Raw genomic sequence first — 20,381 nt, 5'->3', positions numbered from 1 at the left:
GATGAAGAAAATGCAAAGCAGAACAGGTCAGCAGTTGGAGTGAAAGGCAAAGGATAGCAACACTAAGGTCTTGTTTTGGAAGGATATTATCTTCCTAGATAGGAAGACTAAGGTCTTCCCCAGGACAATGGAATACTAAGTGTTTTGTTGCTGTCTTCATTAATTTAAAGAGATTCTCATAAAAAAAGAGTCAGAGAACAATGACATTGGGGAATTTAATCTAAAAATTATAATTTACACAAACATGTTTTACATGTTGGAGAAAAATATAGTCATTAAGTCCTCCTTTTTAGTGTCTACATATATTTTAACTTTTCCAAACTCAGATTTTCAGCATGGAAATTAATCTTGGTTTTATGGATAAATAATAAATATACATGCAAATTTATATTATTTATAAACATATACAGTCACAAATGTAAGTTCTTTACACAAGTATGTCTGCAAATGAGTGTGTATGTGCATATGTAAGCATTGATTAATAGTACTGGAAATTAGTGTCTTCTTAATTTTCTTACAATATTATCTCCAATGGGATTCTTGTTTTGCTTGTCACCTCTTGTAGCTTGTACTAAGTGAGAAGATAGAATCACTGATTAACATCTAAGTGTTGTCACTGAGGAACAAACTGTAAACACAAAGGATATTTTCAAGGTTTTAAAGGCACTTTTTCTATAGTTTATAAGGACCTGTGTTATGTTCTTATGCATTTTACATCTTTCTTATTATAATAACAACTGAATATAGTGTGAATGAAAAGCTAATTGCATTTTTTACAATGGAAACTCACTTTTAGTATACCAAAACATAACACATCTTTACTTTTAAAAATGTTAATGACATTCTTTATCATTATTAATAATAGTTTATTTAAAATATTATTATTTTAGGGTCAGCTGTGCCAGAGAAAGCATGGAAATATTTACTAATATCTAAATCAAATAACGATAGTAAATTTGCTTTTTATCACCCAACATTTCTTCTGCTAGGGAACCTAAGTGTGTCAGAGATTCAAAATTGGGATTCAGTCAACTCTCTGAAAACACCCTATTATGCTAGCATAATGAAACAATAGCACTCAGTTGTGGAGCTTCATCTTAAATGGTACATCTATTATTACGCTAATGATTGCAAACCATATGGTGTAACCAATAGGGCTGTCTTTAAATACACTAATTACATCAACTGCAGGCAATAAAACAGGTGCTAATACAATGTTCTCACACAGTTTTTCATTTACAGCTCCATAGAAGACCTTTAGTAGAGAGATTGGAATCCCAATCTATTTCCATAGACTCTCATTTGACGTTTAAAGATCCTGCATAGCTATCCAGTCAACTCCAATTTAAATAACAAATATGCTATTTGTTAGTAAACCTAGAAATAGATTGTTTAAGTGAGGATTAATGGATGAAAGAAGAGCAATTTAAAGCAAATGATGTCAATGTTTATTGGGAGTTCTATAGTCAATTTTACCTATTATATGTTGTGCCATTCTGCATTTATAGATCATTTTATATGAGTAAACTTGAAGTCAGACAGATTGGGGTCAAATTCTGGTCTTGGCTTAGATTTTATTAGCTATAAGTATTTGAGAATGTTATTCAATATATCTCTGACTCAGTTTTCTCACTTATTTAATAGTTTAAGTCGTCATAACAAACTCATAGGGCTGTTTTGAGGATTAAGTGAGGTGAGTCTTCTAATCTGTGTTAAACCCCTGCTTGGCATAAATACCAAATAAATGCTAGCTAATATCATAAAATAATTACATTGTAGGCACAAATACACTAAAAATATGTATCCTTGTAAATATACACTAAAAAGAAATCTTTAAAAAGATAATATGTTCTAGAATAAATTGTAGATATTATCTTTAAAGATATTGATATTATCTAATACCTTATACAAATTTAAACAATGTAAAATATTCATTATCTAGTTATATACTTTTTCCAATAACAAAGCATTTAAAATGAAACTTGTATAGTCAGATTGCAAGAAAAAAAGTGTATATAGAAGAATTAGCAAACAAATTGCCTATTTGCAAACTACTGTTATGTTAGTGACCTAAAATGAAAATTGGTTCCAAGTTACTAGTCTTTAATGAGGTAACAACTTTAATGAGAGAGTAAGTAGTAACCAGCATGTTGGGGAATAGGAAAGCACAGTTGGTCAAAAATCTCTATTAAAGGATGTTACTGCTTTACTTAGGCTGAAATAACATGGTGGGGAGGAGGCTATGGGGTTTCTGGCAAAAACATGCAATTTTGGAGTCCACCCAGTCTCTATCACCCATGGGTTTGCAGGCGTTCTTGCGGGTTTTGCTCCTGGACATGATGCTCCCTCCTACCACTGCTTCTCTCACAGCAAAGTCTCAGCATCCTTCCTTTCAGATTTGTCTGACATTGACCTCTTCTCTGTGGGAGATTAGGAGGTAATCGCCATGTCAAAAGAATATTTATGGAGAATTCATTTAGCCACAGCATTAAGTTACTATAATAAATCTCCAGAATCATACGAAGATATTGGAACTTGCTGCCAGGGTTTTGAAACTTCCAGTTGGTCAAATGTCAGTTAACATGAAGTAGCAGGTTCAGTGAATTTACAGTATGCCATGAAATCACTTCATGTGATGCAGCAGCAGGAGACCCTTCACTGTCTTTTAGCCATATATTCTCCATCAGCAGTTAATATTATCAACACTGCCAATATCTTACTCCCTTTCTTCCTCCCTCCCTTTCTCCTTCCCCTACTTTATTATTTTCTTTGTTCCTTCCTTCCTTTGTTCCTTGTTTCCTTATTTCCCTTTTAAATGTCTTTCCTCCTTCTCCCTATTTATCCAACTATAGTTCTTTTAGAAATGATATAGTTGGAAGAACAGGGAACCCAGATAATAGTGTCTTAAACCATAGAATTTCTTAAGAAGGATTCTTGATGAAGGCAATCTAGGGCTTGTTCAGCAGCCCGATATCACCATTAAGAAGCTTTCCATTTTTCTCATCTACTATCCCTTTGTATATTGGTCTTTCGTCCTTGAATGTTTTGTGATTCATCATCACATGTGATATGGTTTGGCTTTGTCCTCAACCAAATCTCATCTTGACTTATAGCTCCCATTATTCCCATGTGTTGTGGGGAGGGATCTGGTGGGAGATAATTGAATCATGGGGGTGGTTTCCCTCATACTGTTCTCATGGTAGTGAATAAGTCCTATGAGATCTGAGGGTTTTAAAAGGGGAAACGCCTTTTGCCTGTCTCTTATTCCCTCTTGTTGGCCGCCATGTGGTCTTTCTTTTTTTTTTTTTCTTTTTTTTTTTTTTTGAGACGGAGTCATGCTCTGTCGCCCACGTTGGAGTGCAGCGGCGCGATCTCAGCTCACTGCAACCTCCGCCTCCTGGGTTCAAGCGATTCTTCTGCCTCAGCCTCCCCAGTAGCTGGGATTACAGGCGCGCGCCACCACACCTGACTAATTTTTGTGTATTTAGTAGAGACGGGGTTTCACCATATTGCCCAGGCTGGTCTGGAACTCCTGACCTCGTGATCCACCCGCCTCGGCCTTCCAAAGTGCTGGGATTACAGGCGTGAGCCACCGCGCCCAGCCCCGCCATGTGGTCTTTCACCATGAAGGCCTTTCTCATCCTGTCGTGATTGTGAGGCCTCCCCAGCCATGTGGAACTGTGAGTCCATTAAACCTCTTTTTCTTTATAAATTTCCCAGTCTCGGATATGTCTTTATTAGCAGCGTGAAAACAGATTAATACAAGATGACTTCCAAAGGTCCAAGAACCATATCATTTTTGGAGCGGGAGGAAGGGAAAAAAAAATCAGCACTTCTTCCATTTAAAAGGAAGCAAATATTTTCCCAAGCCTCAACGTGGACTTCCTCTGGAGTCTCATTGGCCACAACTTTGTCACACAGCAATCCCTAGTTGTATGGAAGTCTAGAAAAGTAAGTGGTATTTTAGCTTCTTGCTTACTGTGAAAAAACATGAGGGAAAAAAATGCTGTATACTAAGAAAACCTACAACTGCTACCTAATAGAAAAAAAGTAAGCAGAATGTAAAAATTACTTTAAAAATTAGAAAGTTAATCTTTTAATTATAAAACAACTTCTGGAATATTTTCTTCCACAGGAAAAAATAAATTCTTCTCAATAAGGCTTGTATGAGATGCCAGCTGATAGACAAATATAAAACATACACCCTTATGATTGATATCAATTATTTTGGATCTTTCTAGGAATGTTGAGGACAAGCAGTGTAATTCAGTGCCGTTCTTCAACAGTAATGGCTAGCTGGACTCATCAGTATAAATTCACAATATCCTCTGTGCCATTGGGTTTGGTTCAGGTTTTCTTCTACCCACTTCTGGATATTACGCTTTACATTCTTCTTGAATTATTTCATGTGTAGTTATTGTTTTTCTATCAGCAATATTTGCTCCTTGTGACACAACACTATATATTTTAATTAAGTTTATATATAAGCAATGGAGTTTTAAAAAGTGTTTTTGTTATCCAAAGAAACACCCGAAATGATGACATTGAAAGACTCTAAGAAATAAACATGTTTTGTTTTTCACATATTAAATTACCTGGTAGATGGCATGTGATAAACACTGTTGGACTTACGACCAGAACAGCAGCACACAATTGTGTATTTCTAGGTCTGCTAATCAAAGAAAGTGACTTCAAGGGCCACTGTCTCTTTCATGGCTTGTTCTTCATATAAAGGCCACATAGGTTGTACACCAGTTTGTGAAACTTCATATATATATATAATCTTACTAATGTGACCTAATTAGGTTTGCTGTGATGAAAATTAGAAAAAATTACTTAGACACAGTATATGTAGTGGTACATTGGTAAATCAGCCCTAATGGAAAGGGGGAAAAAGTTTTGATTTAAATTCTTTACTAATTTTTTGTGATATAAATGCCCCAGACATGGTCAATTTCAAACTATGAATGATTTAACTAGTGGCTTGCTCAATTCCTATTTGCCAAGTGGCTCTCAGGAGCCACTGTCAGCCACATCCAGTTCCAAGGCAATAAGTTTATTGACTCCTATGGCTACCAGATTCCCAAGTTGTTGAGAAAATGGGCTGATAAACCTACTCATCTGTAAACACGTGCTACCTTTTAAGAATAAGGAAGAATGACTCAGAGGCCGGATGCAGAGGTTGAAGCCGTGGGTGCAGAGGGTAGAGCTATTAGGCACAGAGGATCATTTCTATACTTGGAATCCTAATGGAATGTACTGGATATTTAAAATTTTTCGGAATTGGTCATCCTTTTTTCCTTGATTGTCTGTTTTGGAATGAGAACATAAATAACTGTTATTCTATGCTTCCTTCATCATTGTATTTTGGAAACAACTAATTGTTTTCTAGATCCACAAATCTACAAATGGAGAGAAATTTTGGTGCAGGATGGATTTTACTTAGAGTCTTCCCTATAATAATTTAGACAATTTAGATAATAAGATTTGAGAGTTTAAAATTGATTATATTTAGATAAGATTTTGAACTTCAGTTGATGCCGTAGTTGTTTGAGCTTATGAGAATGTTGAGATTGCGGGAATGCATTTTGCATTTAGCATGAATTTTGAGAGTTCACAGGGGAGACTGTGGTAGGAGTATAATGGCTTCCCAAAAGATATCCACGCCCTAATTCTTGGAACTAGTATTAATTTATATGGTAAAACAGACTTTGCAGATGTGTTTAAGGATTTTGAGATGGCATGACCATTTTATGTTATCTAGGTGGACCCTAAAGGCAATACAAAATATCCTTGAAAGAGGAAAGTAGAGGAGGATTTGACACAGAAAGAAGAAAAGGTAATATGACCACAGAAGCCGGAATTGAAGTGATGCAGCCAGAAGACAAGGAATGCCAACACTCAACAGAAACTGGAATAGGAAAGGAATAGATTCTTCCTAGAGCCTCCAGAGGGAGCACATTTTGGCCAACATCTTGATTTTGACTGAATTAAACTGATTTGGATTTTGGACTTCCAAACTTAAAAGAATAAATTTCTGTTGCTTTAAGCTAGCCAGTTCATGGTAATTTATCCACAGCCACCTTAAGAACTAATAAAATGTCCAAATATAGTCTAAACAATATGGTGAAACTCCATCTCTACAAAAGATACAAAAATTAGGTGGTGTGTGCCTGTAGTCCCAGTTATTGGGAGGCTGAGGTGAGAGGATCAACTGAACCCAGGAGATCGAGGCTGCAGTGAGCAAAAATCATGCCACCATACTTCAGCCTGGGCAGCAGAGTGAGACATGGTCTCAAAAAGGGGAGAAAAAATGTCGAAGTGTAGTTTATCCCATGTTTGACATTTGAAAAAGTAATCAGTATAATTCATGGATAATGTTATTTTATTATTTTTTCTTTGTGCCCTCCCATTCTCAGAGGGAAAGATAAGGTTACAGGTAAGTTTTACACAATGTCTTTTTATCAAATTAAGGAAGCTCCCTTATATTTCTAGAAATCATAGGTGAGTTTAGCAAGAAAACTAGGTCCAAAATCAACATAAAAAAGTCGTGCTTATATTCTAGCAACAAGCAATTAGAAATTAAAATTTTAATACAATTTAGTGTCAAAATATAAAATCACTTAAGAGGAAGTGACAACATATGTACAAGACCTTTACACTCAAAACCAGGAAACATTGCTAAGATAAATTAAAGATGAACCAAATAATGGAGAGTTATACCATATTCATAAATTAGAAAACCGATTACTATAAAAATGCTAAGTCTTCATAAATTAATGTAGAGATTAAAGATAACACCAAGCAAACCCTCAGGAGGTTTTTTTTTTGTTTGTCTTTTTTGTTCTGTAGAAATTGACAAATTAATTCTAAAACTCAATGAAAATGTGAAAGTCATAGCATAGATTAAAGAAAAAAACTTTAAGAAAACCCAATACATTTATGTAATTACCTACATATTTTATAAATTATTTTTAAATAAGAGTAATAAAGACAAAATAGTATCTGTGTTAAATGAATAGATAATTGAAATAAAATGAAGAGTACAAAAGTGACCCACATATATAAAAACAACTAACTTTTCGGTAAACAATTTGGGAACAACTAGATATGCTTATGCAAAATTTAAGCTTAAATACATGCTTCACACTGTATAAAAATTGACACAAAATGGATCATAGACTTAAATGTAAAATGTAAAATTTAATTTTCTATAACATAGGAAAAAAAACCTTTGTGACTCAAATTATACAAAGATTTCTTAGATACTACAGCAAAAGGATGATGCTGAAAAAAATGAATTGATAAAATGAACTTCTTCATCAAAGATGGTACAGTCGATCCTTGAACAATACAGGTTTGAACTGCATGGGACCACTTACACGGGGATTCTTTTCAGTAAGAGTTACATTGAGTGTTCCTGTGTCTCCTGCTTCCCCTTTTATCTCCTCTACTTCTTTCTTCTCTGCCACCCCTGAGATAGCAAGACTAACCCTCTTCCTCCTCCTCTGCCTAGTCAATGTGAAGACAATGAGGATGAACACCTTTATAATGCTCCACTTCCACTTATTGAATAGTAAGTGTATTTTATCTTTCTTATGGTTTTCTTAAGAACATTATTTTCTCTATCTCACTTTATTGTATTAATAATAAAATAAGTAAATTTACAGTATATATTCATGTAACAAAAATCTGTGTATATTGACTGTTTATGCTATTGGTAAGACTTCTGGTCAACGTAGGCTATTAATAGTTAAGTTTGATCAATCAAAAGTAGTAAGTAAATTTTTGACTATGCAGGGGTCAGCGCTGCAACCCCTGCATTGTTCTAGGTTCAGCTGTATACAGATGGCAAATAAGCACAGGAAATAGAATTTAACATCACTAGTGGTTATGACTATACTAATAAAATCTACAACAAAATTCCAACACACAATTATTAGAATGGCTACAATTAAAAATAGTACACAGGCTAGATGCAGTGGTGCAAACCTGTAATCCCAGCACTTTGGGAAGCTGAGCTGGGTGGATGGCTTGAGCCTAGGAATTTGAGACCAGTCTGGGCAACATGGTGAAACCCTGTCTCTCCAAAAAATATAAAAATTAGCCGGGTGTGATGCTCGCCTGTAGTCCCATAGTCCCAGCTACTTGGGAGGGAGGCTGAGGTGGGAGGATAGCTTGTGCCCGGGAGGTTGAGGCTACAGTGAGACAAGGTTGTGCTGATGCACTCCAGCCTGTGCTGTAGAATGAGACCATGTCTCAAAGGAAAAAAAAAAAAAAACAAAACAAAACCTACAAAATGTGCTGAAAAAGATATGAAGAATTCAGAATTCTCATAAACTGCTGACAGGAATTTAAAATAACACAATCACTTGAAAAGCAGTTTGGCAAATGCTTAAAAAGTTTATATACGACTGTATGATCCAATCATTCCATAGTCCAGATATCCATACAAAGATCTGTGCATTAAGGTTTACAACAAGTTTCTTTGTAATAGCTCCAAACTGGAAATAAATACAATGTCTACCAATAGGTACAGGTATGAACAGACTGTTACATCTATACAATGGGATACTACTCTGCAGTAAAAAAAGAATATACATACACACTACAGTATGGGTGAATCTAAATAAATAATGCTGAGGGAAATAAGCTAAACAAACAAAAGATTTGATATATTATTCTATTTATATAAAACTATACAAAATGCCAACTAATCTATAGTGACAAAAAGTAGATAAGTGGGTTCCTTAAGGTGGGTTCAGAAGAATTCTAAGGAGAGTTGGAAAGAATTACAACGGAGGTAATAAGACATTTTGCTAATTATACCTCAATAAAATTTATTTTCAGAGTAGTCTCATTGGCAGTGCCAAAACATTCCAGTCAAATTAGAGTTGTACAGGAATCAAAAAGAGATTTATCTTAAGGCAGAGAAGAATGTGAAGAATTGAGCAAATAGAAATGGAGATTATGCAAACTCAATTACGAAGCTAGAGATGAATAATACTTCGAAAGAAGATCTTTAACCATGCTATATCCTTCAGAAACCAGTTTTGTGTGTGTGTATATATATATATATATATGCTTTTCAGGATATGATTTTTGTGAGTTTTGGTTTTGTTCTCTTTCTTTGTTTCATGTTTCATTATTTATATGCCTTAATTAAAGAACCTGGCTAGCCTCAGCTTCTCCTATTGCTATTCAGTCACAGTTTCACACCTAGCATTCTAACCAGGCTCTTTTGAGAAACTGGTTGGAAATGAGTCAGAATAGTTATGCCAAAGTGGTACATAAATGTTAACATAAGCCTTTGATCTTCCTAAGATCTCACACTGGAAAAAGAAGGTTGTTTTTCTCCTTCTAACACAGTCTTTTAGAACTCATTTTTCTTTAAATCTTTCTTTAACATTTATTTTAAGTCTTTGTTATCGAAATACAAATAAAATGTGAAAAGGATTGACCATAAGTAATCATCCAGAATAATATGACCATACTTCCAGCTAGGACACAATTATGGGTCTCTCTATGAATTTCCAAAACATATGTGCATTTCTTAGGATGTTTTCTTCATTTTATTATGAAAGATTAATTGTCTCCATTGTGTGTTTTGTCACTCTAAAATGTTCTACTGAAACTTGTTACTGTTTTTACTGCATATGTGTATATATATATATAGTCTTTTTAAACACGTTACAACTACTAGGTTTCACCCTGTGGTTCAGTATTGCATTTGATAGAAATTCATGTTATTTCAGGTGATGATAAATATATATGCTACACTTACTACAATGAGAAATTTAGCAACTATGACACATTGGAAAGATATTGTGGAGACCCAAGAATATTAGTAATTGAAAATTAGATTTGCTATTGAAAAATGGGGAAAATTTTACATTAATTAACAGTGAATCAATTTATAATTATATTTTGTTATTATATAGCAATGTGAAACAATAGCTGTGGTCATTGATATTGTAAAACCATTAGAATGGAGTGACTTTATTGAAAACAAAACTTTTTTTCTGTTTCTCTTGCAAAAAAAAATGTAAAAAATGAGCTAAAGTCTTACCTAACCTATAATAATAAAGCTCATAGAAAAGATAAATTTTTGCTCAATGTCATTGTAATTGTTAGAGTATATTATTATTATTATTATTATTACTATTGTAAGACAATTTAACACGAGAACTACCCTTCTAAAAAAATTTTAAGGGCATATTACTGCATGGATAACTATACGCACTATGTTATACATGTGGTCTTAGAACTTACTTATCTTGCGTGGCTGGAACTTTAAACTTTATACTCATTGAACAACTCATTTTCTTTTCCCTCAGTTCCTGACAATTGCCATTCTAAGCTTTCCTTCTGTGAGCTTCCATTGTGTTAGAGGCCTCATGTAAGTGAAATCATGCAGTATTTGTATTTGTCCTTTCGTGTAGCTTATTTCACTCAGCTATTGTCCTCAAGTTTCATTCGTGTTGTCACATATTGTAGGACTTCATTTTTTTAAGGCTGAATAATGTTTCATTGTATGTATACATCACATTTTTAAAAATCCACTTCCCTTTCAGGGGACTTTTAGGTTGTTTTCTCATCTTGATTATTGTAAATAATGCTTCAATAAATATGAGAGTGCTAATATCTCTTTGAGATCCTGATTTCAAATTGTTTGAGGTAAACATCTAGAAATTTACTTGCTAGATAATAGCATAGTCATATTTTTAGTTTTTTGAAGAACCTTCATATTGTTTTCCATAGTGATCGCACCATCTTTCATTCCCAACACAATGAACAAGGGTTTTAAGTTCTCTACAGGTGTGCCAATACTTATTTTTTGTATTCTTGATGATAGCCATTCTAACAGGTATGTCGTGGTATCTCATTGTAATTTCGATTTGCATTTCCATGAAGCAGGTGCTGTTGAGTATCTTTTTATATAACTGTTGAGTTTTCGTATTTTTGTTGGAGAAATGTCTACTCAAGCACTTAGCCCATTCGTAAAATTGGGTTATCAATATTTTTGCTATTGAGTTATAGGAGTTCTTTAAATAATTTTGGACTTCAAACCTCATCAGATATATGGCTTGCAAATATTTTCCACCATTTAGTAGGGTGTCTTTCCACTCTAGTGATGGTTTACTTTGCTGAGGAGAAGTTTTTTTTTTTTTTTTTTTTTATCATACTTTAGGGTTTTAGGGTACATGTGCACATTGTGCAGGTTTGTTACATATGTATCCATGTGCCATGTTGATTTCCTGCACCCATTAACTCGTCATTTAGCATTAGGTGTATCTCCTAATGCTGTCCCTCCCCCCTCCCCCCACCCCACAACAGCCCCCGGAGTGTGATGTTCCCCTTCCTGTGTCCATGAGTTCTCATTGTTCAATTCCCACCTATGAGTGAGAACATGCGGTGTTTGGTTTTTTGTCCTTGCGATAGTTTACTGAGAATGATGTTTTCCAGTTTCATCCATGTCCCTACAAAGGACGCGAACTCATCATTTTTTATGGCTGCATAGTATTCCATGGTGTATATGTGCCACATTTTCTTAATCCAGTCTATCGTTGTTGGACATTTGGGTTGGTTCCAACTCTTTGCTATTGTGAATAGTGCCGCAATAAACATACGTGTGCATGTGTCTTTATAGCAGCATGATTTATAGTCCTTTGGGTATATACCCAGTAATGGGATGACTGGGTCAAATGGTATTTCTAGTTCGAGATCCCTGAGGAATCGCCACACTGACTTCCACAATGGTTGAACTAGTTTACAGTCCCACCAACAGTGTAAAAGTGTTCCTATTTCTCCACATCCTCTCCAGCACCTGTTGTTTCCTGATTTTTTAATGATGGCCATTCTAACTGGTGTGAGATGGTATCTCACTGTGGTTTTGATTTGCATTTCTCTGATGGCCAGTGATGATGAGCATTTCTTCATATGTTTTTTGGCTGCATAAATGTCTTCTTTTGAGAAGTGTCTGTTCATGTCCTCTGCCCACTTTTTGATGGGGTTGTTTGTTTTTTTCTTGTAAATTTGTTTGAGTTCATTGTAGATTCTGGATATTAGCCCTTTGTCAGATGAGTAGGTTGCAAAAATTTTCTCCCATTGTGTAGGTTGCCTGTTCACTCTGATGATAGTTTCTTTTGCTGTGCAGAAGCTCTTTAGTTTAATGAGATCCCATTTGTCGATTTTGGCTTTTGTTGCCATTGCTTTTGGTGTTTTAGACATGAAGTCCTTGCCCACGCCTATGTCCTGAATGGTATTGCCTAGGTTTTCTTGTAGGATTTTAATGGTTTTAGGTCTAACATATAAGTCTTTAATCCATCTTGAATTAATTTTTGTATAAGGTGTAAGGAAGGGATCCAGTTGCAGCTTTCTACATATGGCTAGCCAGTTTTCCCAGCACCATTTATTAAATAGGGAATCCTTTCCCCATTGCTTGTTTTTGTCAGGTTTGTCAAAGATCAGATAGTTGTAGCTATGTGGCATCATTTCTGAGGGCTCTGTTCTGTTCCATTGATCTATGTCTCTGTTGTGGTACCAGTACCATGCTGTTTTGGCTACTGTAGCCTTGTAGTATAGTTTAAAGTCAGGTAGCGTGATGCCTCCAGCTTTGTTCTTTTGGCTTAGGATTGACTTGGCGATGCGGGCTCTTTTTTGGTTCCATATGAACTTTAAAGTAGTTTTTTCCAATTCTGTGAAGAAAGTCACTGGTAGCTTGATGGGGATGGCATTGAATCTATAAATTACCTTGGGCAGTATGGCCATTTTCACGATATTGATTCTTCCAACCCATGAGCATGGAATGTTCTTCCATTTGTTTGTATCCTCTTTTATTTCATTGAGCAGTGGTTTGTAGTTCTCCTTGAAGAGGTCCTTCACATCCCTTGTAAGTTGGATTCCTAGGTATTTTATTCTCTTTGAAGCAATTGTGAATGGGAGTTCACTCATGATTTGGCTCTCTGTTTGTCTGTTATTGGTGTACAAGAATGCTTGTGATTTTTGTACATTAATTTTGTATCCTGAGACTTTGCTGAAGTTGCTAATCAGCTTAAGGAGATTTTGGGCTGAGACAATGGGGTTTTCTAGATATACAATCATATCATCTGCAAACAGGGACAATTTGACTTCCTCTTTTCCTAATTGAATACCCTTTATTTCCTTCTCCTGCCTGATTGCTCTGGCCAGAACTTCCAGCACTATGTTGAATAGGAGTGGTGAGAGAGGGCATCCCTGCCTTGTGCCAGTTTTCAGAGGGAATGCTTCCAGTTTTTGCCCATTCAGTATGATATTGGCTGTGGGTTTGTCGTAGATAGCTCTTATTATTTTGAGATACGTCCCATCAATACCTAATTTATTGAGAGTTTTTAGCATGAAGGGTTGTTGAATTTTGTCAAAGGCCTTTTCTGCATCTATTGAGATAATCATGTGGTTTTTGTCTTTGGTTCTGTTTATATGCTGGATTACATTTATTGATTTGCGTATGTTGAACCAGCCTTGCATCCCAGGGATGAAGCCCACTTGATCATGGTGGATAAGCTTTTTGATGTGCTGCTGGATTCGGTTTGCCAGTATTTTATTGAGGATTTTTGCATCAATGTTCATCAAGGATATTGGTCTGAAATTCTCTTTTTTGGTTATGTCTCTGCCAGGTTTTGGTATCAGGACGATGCTGGCTTCGTAAAATGTGTTAGGGAGGATTCCCTCTTTTTCTATCGATTGGAATAGTTTCAGAAGGAATGGTACCAGTTCCTCCTTGTACCTCTGGTAGAATTCAGCTGTGAATCCATCAGGTCCTGGACTCTTTTTGGTTGGTAAGCTATTGATTATTGCCACAATTTCAGAACCTGTTATTGGTCTATTCAGAGATTCAACTTCTTCCTGGTTTAGTCTTGGGAGGGTGTATTTGTCGAGGAATTTATCCATTTCTTCTAGATTTTCTAGTTTATTTGCATAGAGGTGTTTGTAGTATTCTCTGATGGTAGATTGTATTTCTGTGGGATCGGTGGTGATATCCCCTTTTTCGTTTTTTATTGCATCTATTTGTTTCTTCTCTCTTTTCTTCTTTATTAGTCTTGCTAGCGATCCATCAATTTTGTTGATCTTTTCAAAAAACCAGCTCCTGGATTCATTAATTTTTTGAAGGGTTTTTTGTGTCTCTATTTCCTTCAGTTCTGCTCTGATTTTAGTTATTTCTAGCCTTCTGCTAGCTTTTGAATGTGTTTGCTCTTGCTTTTCTAGTTCTTTTAATTGTGATGTTAGGGTGTCCATTTTGGATCTTTCCTGCTTTCTCTTGTGGGCATTTAGTGCTATAAATTTCCCTCTACACACTGCTTTGAACGTGTCCCAGAGATTCTGGTATGTTGTGTCTTTGTTCTCATTGGTTTCAAAGAACATCTTTATTTCTGCCTTCATTTCATTATGTACCCAATAGTCATTCAGGAGCAGGTTGTTCAGTTTCCATGTAGTTGAGTGGTTTTGAGTGAGTTTCTTAATCCTGAGTTCTAGTTTGATTGCACTGTGGTCTGAGAGACAGTTTGTTATAATTTCTGTTCTTTTACATTTGCTGAGGAGAGCTTTACTTCCAACTATGTGGTCAATTTTGGAATAGGTGTGGTGTGGTGCTGAAAAAAATGTATATTCTGTTGACTTGGGGTGGAGAGTTCTGTAGATGTCTATTAGGTCCACTTTATGTAGAGCTGAGTTCAATTCCTGGATATCCTTGTTAACTTTCTGTCTCGTTGATCTGTCTAATGCTGACAGTGGGGTGTTAAAATCTCCCATTATTATTGTATGGGAGTTTAAGTCCCTTTGTAGGTCACTGAGGACTTGCTTTATGAATCTGGGTGCTCCTGTGTTGGGTGCATATATATTTAGGATAGTTAGCTCTTCTTGTTGAATTGATCCCTTTACCATTATGTAATGGCCTTCTTTGTCTCTTTTGATCTTTGTTGGTTTAAAGTCTATTTTATCAGAGACTAGGATTGCAACCCCTGCCTTTTTTTGTTTTCCAGTTGCTTGATAGATCTTCCTCCATCCCTTTATTTTGAGTCTATGTGTGTCTCTGCACGTGAGATGGGTTTCCTGAATACAGCACACTGATGGGTCCTGACTCCTTATCCAGTTTGCCAGTCTGTGTCTTTTGATTGGAGCATTTAGCCCATTTACATTTAACGTTAATATTGTTATGTGTGAATCTGATCCTGTCATTATGATGTTAGTTGGTTATTTTGCTCATTAGATGCTATAGTTTCTTCCTAGCCTCGATGGTCTTTACAGTTTGGCATGTTTTTGCAGTGGCTGGTACCGGTTGTTCCTTTCCATGTTTAGTGCTTCCTTCAGGAGCTCTTTTAGGGCAGGCCTGGTGGTGACAAAATCACTCAGCGTTTGCTTGTCTGTAAAGTATTTTATTTCTCCTTCACTTATGAAGCTTAGTTTGGCAGGATAGGAAATTCTGGGTTGAAAATTCTTTTCTTTAAGAATGTTGAATATCGGCCCCCACTCTCTTCTGGCTTGTAGAGTTTCTGCTGAGAGATCAGCTGTTAGTCTGATGGGCTTCCCTTTGTGGGTAACCCGACCTTTCTCTCTGGCTGCCCTTAACATTTTTTCCTTCATTTCAACTTTGGTGAATCTGACAATTATGTGTCTTGGAGTTGCCCTTCTCGAGGAGTATCTTTGTGGCGTTCTCTGTATTTCCTGAATCTGAATGCTGGCCTGCCTTGCTAGATTGGGGAAGTTCTCCTGGATAATATCTTGCAGAGTGTTTTCCAACTTGGTTCCATTCTCCCCATCATTTTCAGGTACACCAATCAGACGTAGGTTTGGTCTTTTCACATAGTCCCAAATTTCTTGGAGGCTTTGTTCATTTCTTTTTATTCTTTTTTCTCTAAACTTTCCTTCTCTCTTCATTTCATTCATTTCATCTTCCATCAGTGATACCCTTTCTTCCAGTTGATCGCATCTGCTACTGAGGCTTCTGCAATCTTCGCGTAGTTCTCGAAACTTGGCTTTCAGCTCCATCAGCTCCTTTAAGCCCTTCTCTCCATTGGTTATTCTAGTTATCCAGTCTTCTAAGTTTTTTTCAAAGTTTTTAACTTTTTTGCTATTGTTTTGAATTTCCTCTCGTAGCTCAGAGTAGTTTGATCGTCTGAAGCCTTCTTCTCTCAACTCATCAAAGTCATCCTCCATCCAGCTTTGTTCCATTGCTGGTGAAGAACTGCGTTCCTTTGGAGGAGGAGAGGTGCTCTGTTTTTTAGAGTTTCCAGTTTTTTTGGTCTGTTTTTTCCCCATCTTTGTGGTTTTATCTACTTTTTGTTTTTGATGATGGTGATGTACAGATGGATTTTTGGTGTGGATGTCCTTTCTGTTTGTTAGTTTTCCTTCTACCAGATAGGACCCTCAGCTGCAGGTCTGTTGGAGTTTACTAGAGGTCCACTCCAGACCCTGTTTGGCTGGGTGTCAGCAGCGGTGGCTGCAGAACAGCGGATTTTCGTGAGACCACAAATTCAGCTGTCCGATAGTTCCTCTGAAAGTTTTGTCTCAGAGGAGTACCCAGTTGAATGAGGTGTCAGTCTGTCCCTACTGGGGGGGTGCCTCCCAGTTAGGCTGCTCAGCGGTGAGGGACCCACTTTAGGAGGCAGTCTGTCCGTTCTCAGATCTCCAGCTGCGCGCTGGGAGAACCACTACTCTCTTCAAAGCTGTCAGACAGGGACATTTAAGTCTGTGGAGGTTCTTGCTGGGTTTTTGTTTGTCTGTGTCCTGCCCCCAGAGGTGGAGCCTACAGAGTCAGGCAGGCCTCCTTGAGCTGTGGTGGGCTCCACCCAGTTCGAGCTTCCTGGCTGCTTTGTTTATCTAAGCAAGCCTGGGCAATGGCAGGCGCCCCTCCCCCAGCCTCGCTGCCACCTTGCAGCTTGATCTCAGACTGCTGTGCTAGCAATCAGCGAGACTCCGTGGGCTTAGGACCCTCCGAGTCAGGTGCGGGACACAATCTCCTAGTGTGCCGTTTTCCAGGCCCGTTGGAAAAGCGCAGTATTAGGATGGGACTGACCCGATATTCCAGGTGCCGTCTGTTTCCCTTTTCTTTGACTAGGAAAGGGAACTCCCTGACCCCTTGCGCTTCCCGAGTGAGGCAATGCCTCGCCCTGCTTCGGCTCGCGCACAGTGCGCTTCACCGACTGTCCTGCGCCCACTGTTAGGCACTCCCTAGTGAGATGAAACCGGTACCTCAAGCAGAAATGCAGAAATCACCAGTCTTCTGTGTCGCTGGGGCTGGGAGCTGGAGACCGGAGCTGTTCGTATTCCGCCATCTTGGCTCCACCCCCCCAGAAACTTTTATTGAGCACCCTTGTCTTGCCATACACTCTCTCACCTCATCTCAGCCCTGGGAGATGGATGGAAAACTGGCAGCAAATCAGCTCACTACTCTAGGTACTCCAGGGATTCAGCCTCTTCTAGCAGAGAAAGCCCAGGACCTTGGTTTTCCTTAATTTCCTTTGCCGTCACTGATGATGACTTCATGAGCTTGTCTTCTTGGAGGATCAGCACTCATTTCCTCTGATGTCTTGATTCATGTTGGGGTCTTCCAAAGTTCCAAATGTCTGGGGAGGCCTCACAATCGTGGCAAAAGGTGAAATGAACATCTCACACGGCAGCAGACAAGAGAAGAGGCTGAGGAGAAGTTTTACATTTAATTTCGTTTCTCTTGTTCTGTATTTGTTTTTGTTGCTTGTGGTTTTGGTGTCATATTCATGAAATCATTGCAAAGGTCAATATAGTGAAATTTTTCTACTATATTTTCTCATAAAAGTTTTACAATTTCAGGTCTAACGTTTAAGTCTTTAATCTGTTTTTGGTTGATTTTTGTATATCATGTAACAAAAAAGTCTGATTGCGGTTTTTTTTTTTTTTGCATGTGTGTGGATATCCAGTTTTCCCAGCATCATTTTTAATAACAGACTATACTTTCCCCATCGTGTATTCTTGGCACCCTTGTCAGAGATCAGTGGCTGTATATGCATGGACTTATTTATGGGCTCTCTGTTCTGTTTCACTGGTCTATATGTTTGTATGCCAGCATCATACTATTAGTTACTATATCTTTTGAATATATTTTGACATCAGAAAGTGCGATGCCTTCAGCTTTGTTCTTTATCAAAATTATTTGGCTATTTGAGATCTTTCGTGGTTTTATATAAATTTTAGAATTTTCTATTTCTATAAAAATGACATTGAAATTTTGACAGAGATTGCATTGAATCTGTAGATTGCTTTGGGTAGTATGGACATTTTCAAAATATCACAACTTCTAGTACATGAACATGGAATGTTTTCCCATTTTTTAAAATGTCTTTCATTTCTTTCACTTTTTAAAATAGTTTTAAATGTATTAGTCTTTCACTTTCTTTGTTTATTCTAATTTTTTTTTACTTTGACGCTATTGTAAAAAGAGTATTTTCCTAATTTCCTTTTCAGATAGATACTTTTATATAGAAACACCGCTAATTTTGGGATGTTGATTTTGTATCCTAAAACCCTACCAAGATTATTCATTAGTTCTCACGGATTTTTGGTAGTCTTTAGGATTTTCTGTATATAGAACCTGCAAACAGGAATAATTTTTAAGTGACAAGAGCATCCTTTTATTGATCTTGATCTTAGTAGAAACGCATTCAATTTTTTAACACTGAACATGATGTTAGCTCTGGGCTTGTCATATATGGCCTAATATTCAGTAATTTACTTTTATTCCTAGTTTGTTGAGAGTTGTTATCATAAAATGGTGTTGAATTTTATCAAATGGTTTTTCTGGATCTATTTGGGTAAGTGTGTGATTTTAGCCTTCATTTTGCTAATGTGATATAACAAATTAATTGATTTTCATATGTCCACTCAACCTTACATCTTATGGATAAATCCCATGTGGTTATGGTGTATAATCCTTTTAATGTGCTGCTAAATTTGATTTGCTAGTGTTTTGTTGAGGATATTTGGATTTATGTTCATCTGGGATATTGGCCTAAAGGTTTCTTATAGTGTTTTGTTTGGCTTCTATATCAGTGTAATGCTGGCCTCATTAAATGGTTTTAGTTTTGTTCTCTTCAAATTTCAGAAGAGTTTGAGAAAAAATGGCATTAATTATTCTTTAAATGTTTGATAGAATTTGCTAGTTAAGCTGTCTGGTCCTGAACTTTTCTTTGTTTGGAGGTTTTCGATTACTGATTTAACTTGCTTACTTATTGGTCTGTTCAGATTTTCTGTATTTTAATGACTCAGTTTTGGTGGGTTGTATGAAGTTTTCCATTTTTTCTAGGTTATTGAGTTTGAGTATAATCATTCATACGTATTTGTTATTATCCTTTGTATTACTGTGGCAACAGTCATATTATCCCCTCTTTAATTTCTGAATTTATATTTTGAGATTTATCATCTTTTTTTTAGTCTAGTTAAACGTTTGTCCATTTTGTTTCTCTTTTTGAAAAACCAACTCTTAGTTTTGTTGGTTTTCTTTTTTGTATTGCTTTCTCTATTCTCTAATTTATTCATTTGTGCTTTATTCTTTTTTACAGCCCAGAGGTCCTTTATTATTATTATTTTTTAACACCTATTATGCCATGAATTCATAGGGAATAGGTTCCAGCAGCTCAGGCTCCTTCCCATTGGTTCTTACAAAGTGTGCTTCTCTGGGTGGAGCAGGCTGGCGCTTTAGTTGAACCCAGGTACCTTTCTCTTTGGCTTCTTTCTTTTTCTGATCATTTTCCTTCACGCGTTTCAGGAAGCTATCTCGGCTCTTAGAGTGCTTAATGTGCTCAATATGCACATTAATTCTCTTGGCAAGAATCTTGCCCTTAACTTGTTTGTTTACAACAATGCCAACAGCATGCTGGGTAACATTGTAGGCTCTTCCAGTTTTGCCATGGTAACACTTGTGGGGCATTCGTTTTTGAACAGTACCCATTCCCTTGATGTCTACAGTATCACCTTTCTTACAGATTCGCATATACGTGGCCAAAGGAACAACTCCATGTTTTCTAAAAGGCCTAGATAACATGTATCGGGTGCCTCTCCTCTTTCCCTTTGTGTTTGTCATTTTGGTGAATTACTGGAAGATGGCGGTTCTGGCCGAAAGGATGCTTTATTCTTTATTATTTTCTTCTTTATGATAAATTGAGTTTCATTTGTTTTTCCTTTTCTAGTTCCTTGAGATATAAAGTTAAGTTGTTTGGGATCTTTCCTCTTTTTTGATGTAGGTGTTTATTGCTGTAAGCTTCCCTCTTAGTGATACTTTCGTTGCATCCCGTAAGTGAAGAATGATGTGTTTGCATTTTTGTTTGTTGCAAGTTTTTTTCTAATTTCTCTTTAGATTTTTCCTTTGACCTGTT

General features: G+C 36.7%; 1 protein-coding gene across 1 annotated transcript; it reads right to left on the bottom strand.

Annotated features, from left to right (window-relative positions):
* Positions 1–19,598: 19,598 nt before the first annotated feature.
* LOC129463923 (large ribosomal subunit protein eL21-like) lies at positions 19,599–20,112 on the bottom strand. The gene has a single exon (XM_055244652.2). It carries the CDS (start codon positions 20,087–20,089, stop codon positions 19,607–19,609), a length of 483 nt encoding a protein of 160 aa, XP_055100627.2. The 5' UTR covers positions 20,090–20,112; the 3' UTR covers positions 19,599–19,606.
* Between the last annotated feature and the right edge of the window lie 269 nt (positions 20,113–20,381).

The sequence above is a fragment of the Symphalangus syndactylus genome, chromosome 15 (genome assembly GCF_028878055.3).
Source record: "Symphalangus syndactylus isolate Jambi chromosome 15, NHGRI_mSymSyn1-v2.1_pri, whole genome shotgun sequence".
NCBI classification, from domain to species: Eukaryota; Metazoa; Chordata; class Mammalia; order Primates; family Hylobatidae; genus Symphalangus; species Symphalangus syndactylus.
The sequence above is the reverse complement of the archived record's forward strand: the minus strand, read 5'-3'. Positions and strand labels throughout refer to the sequence as shown.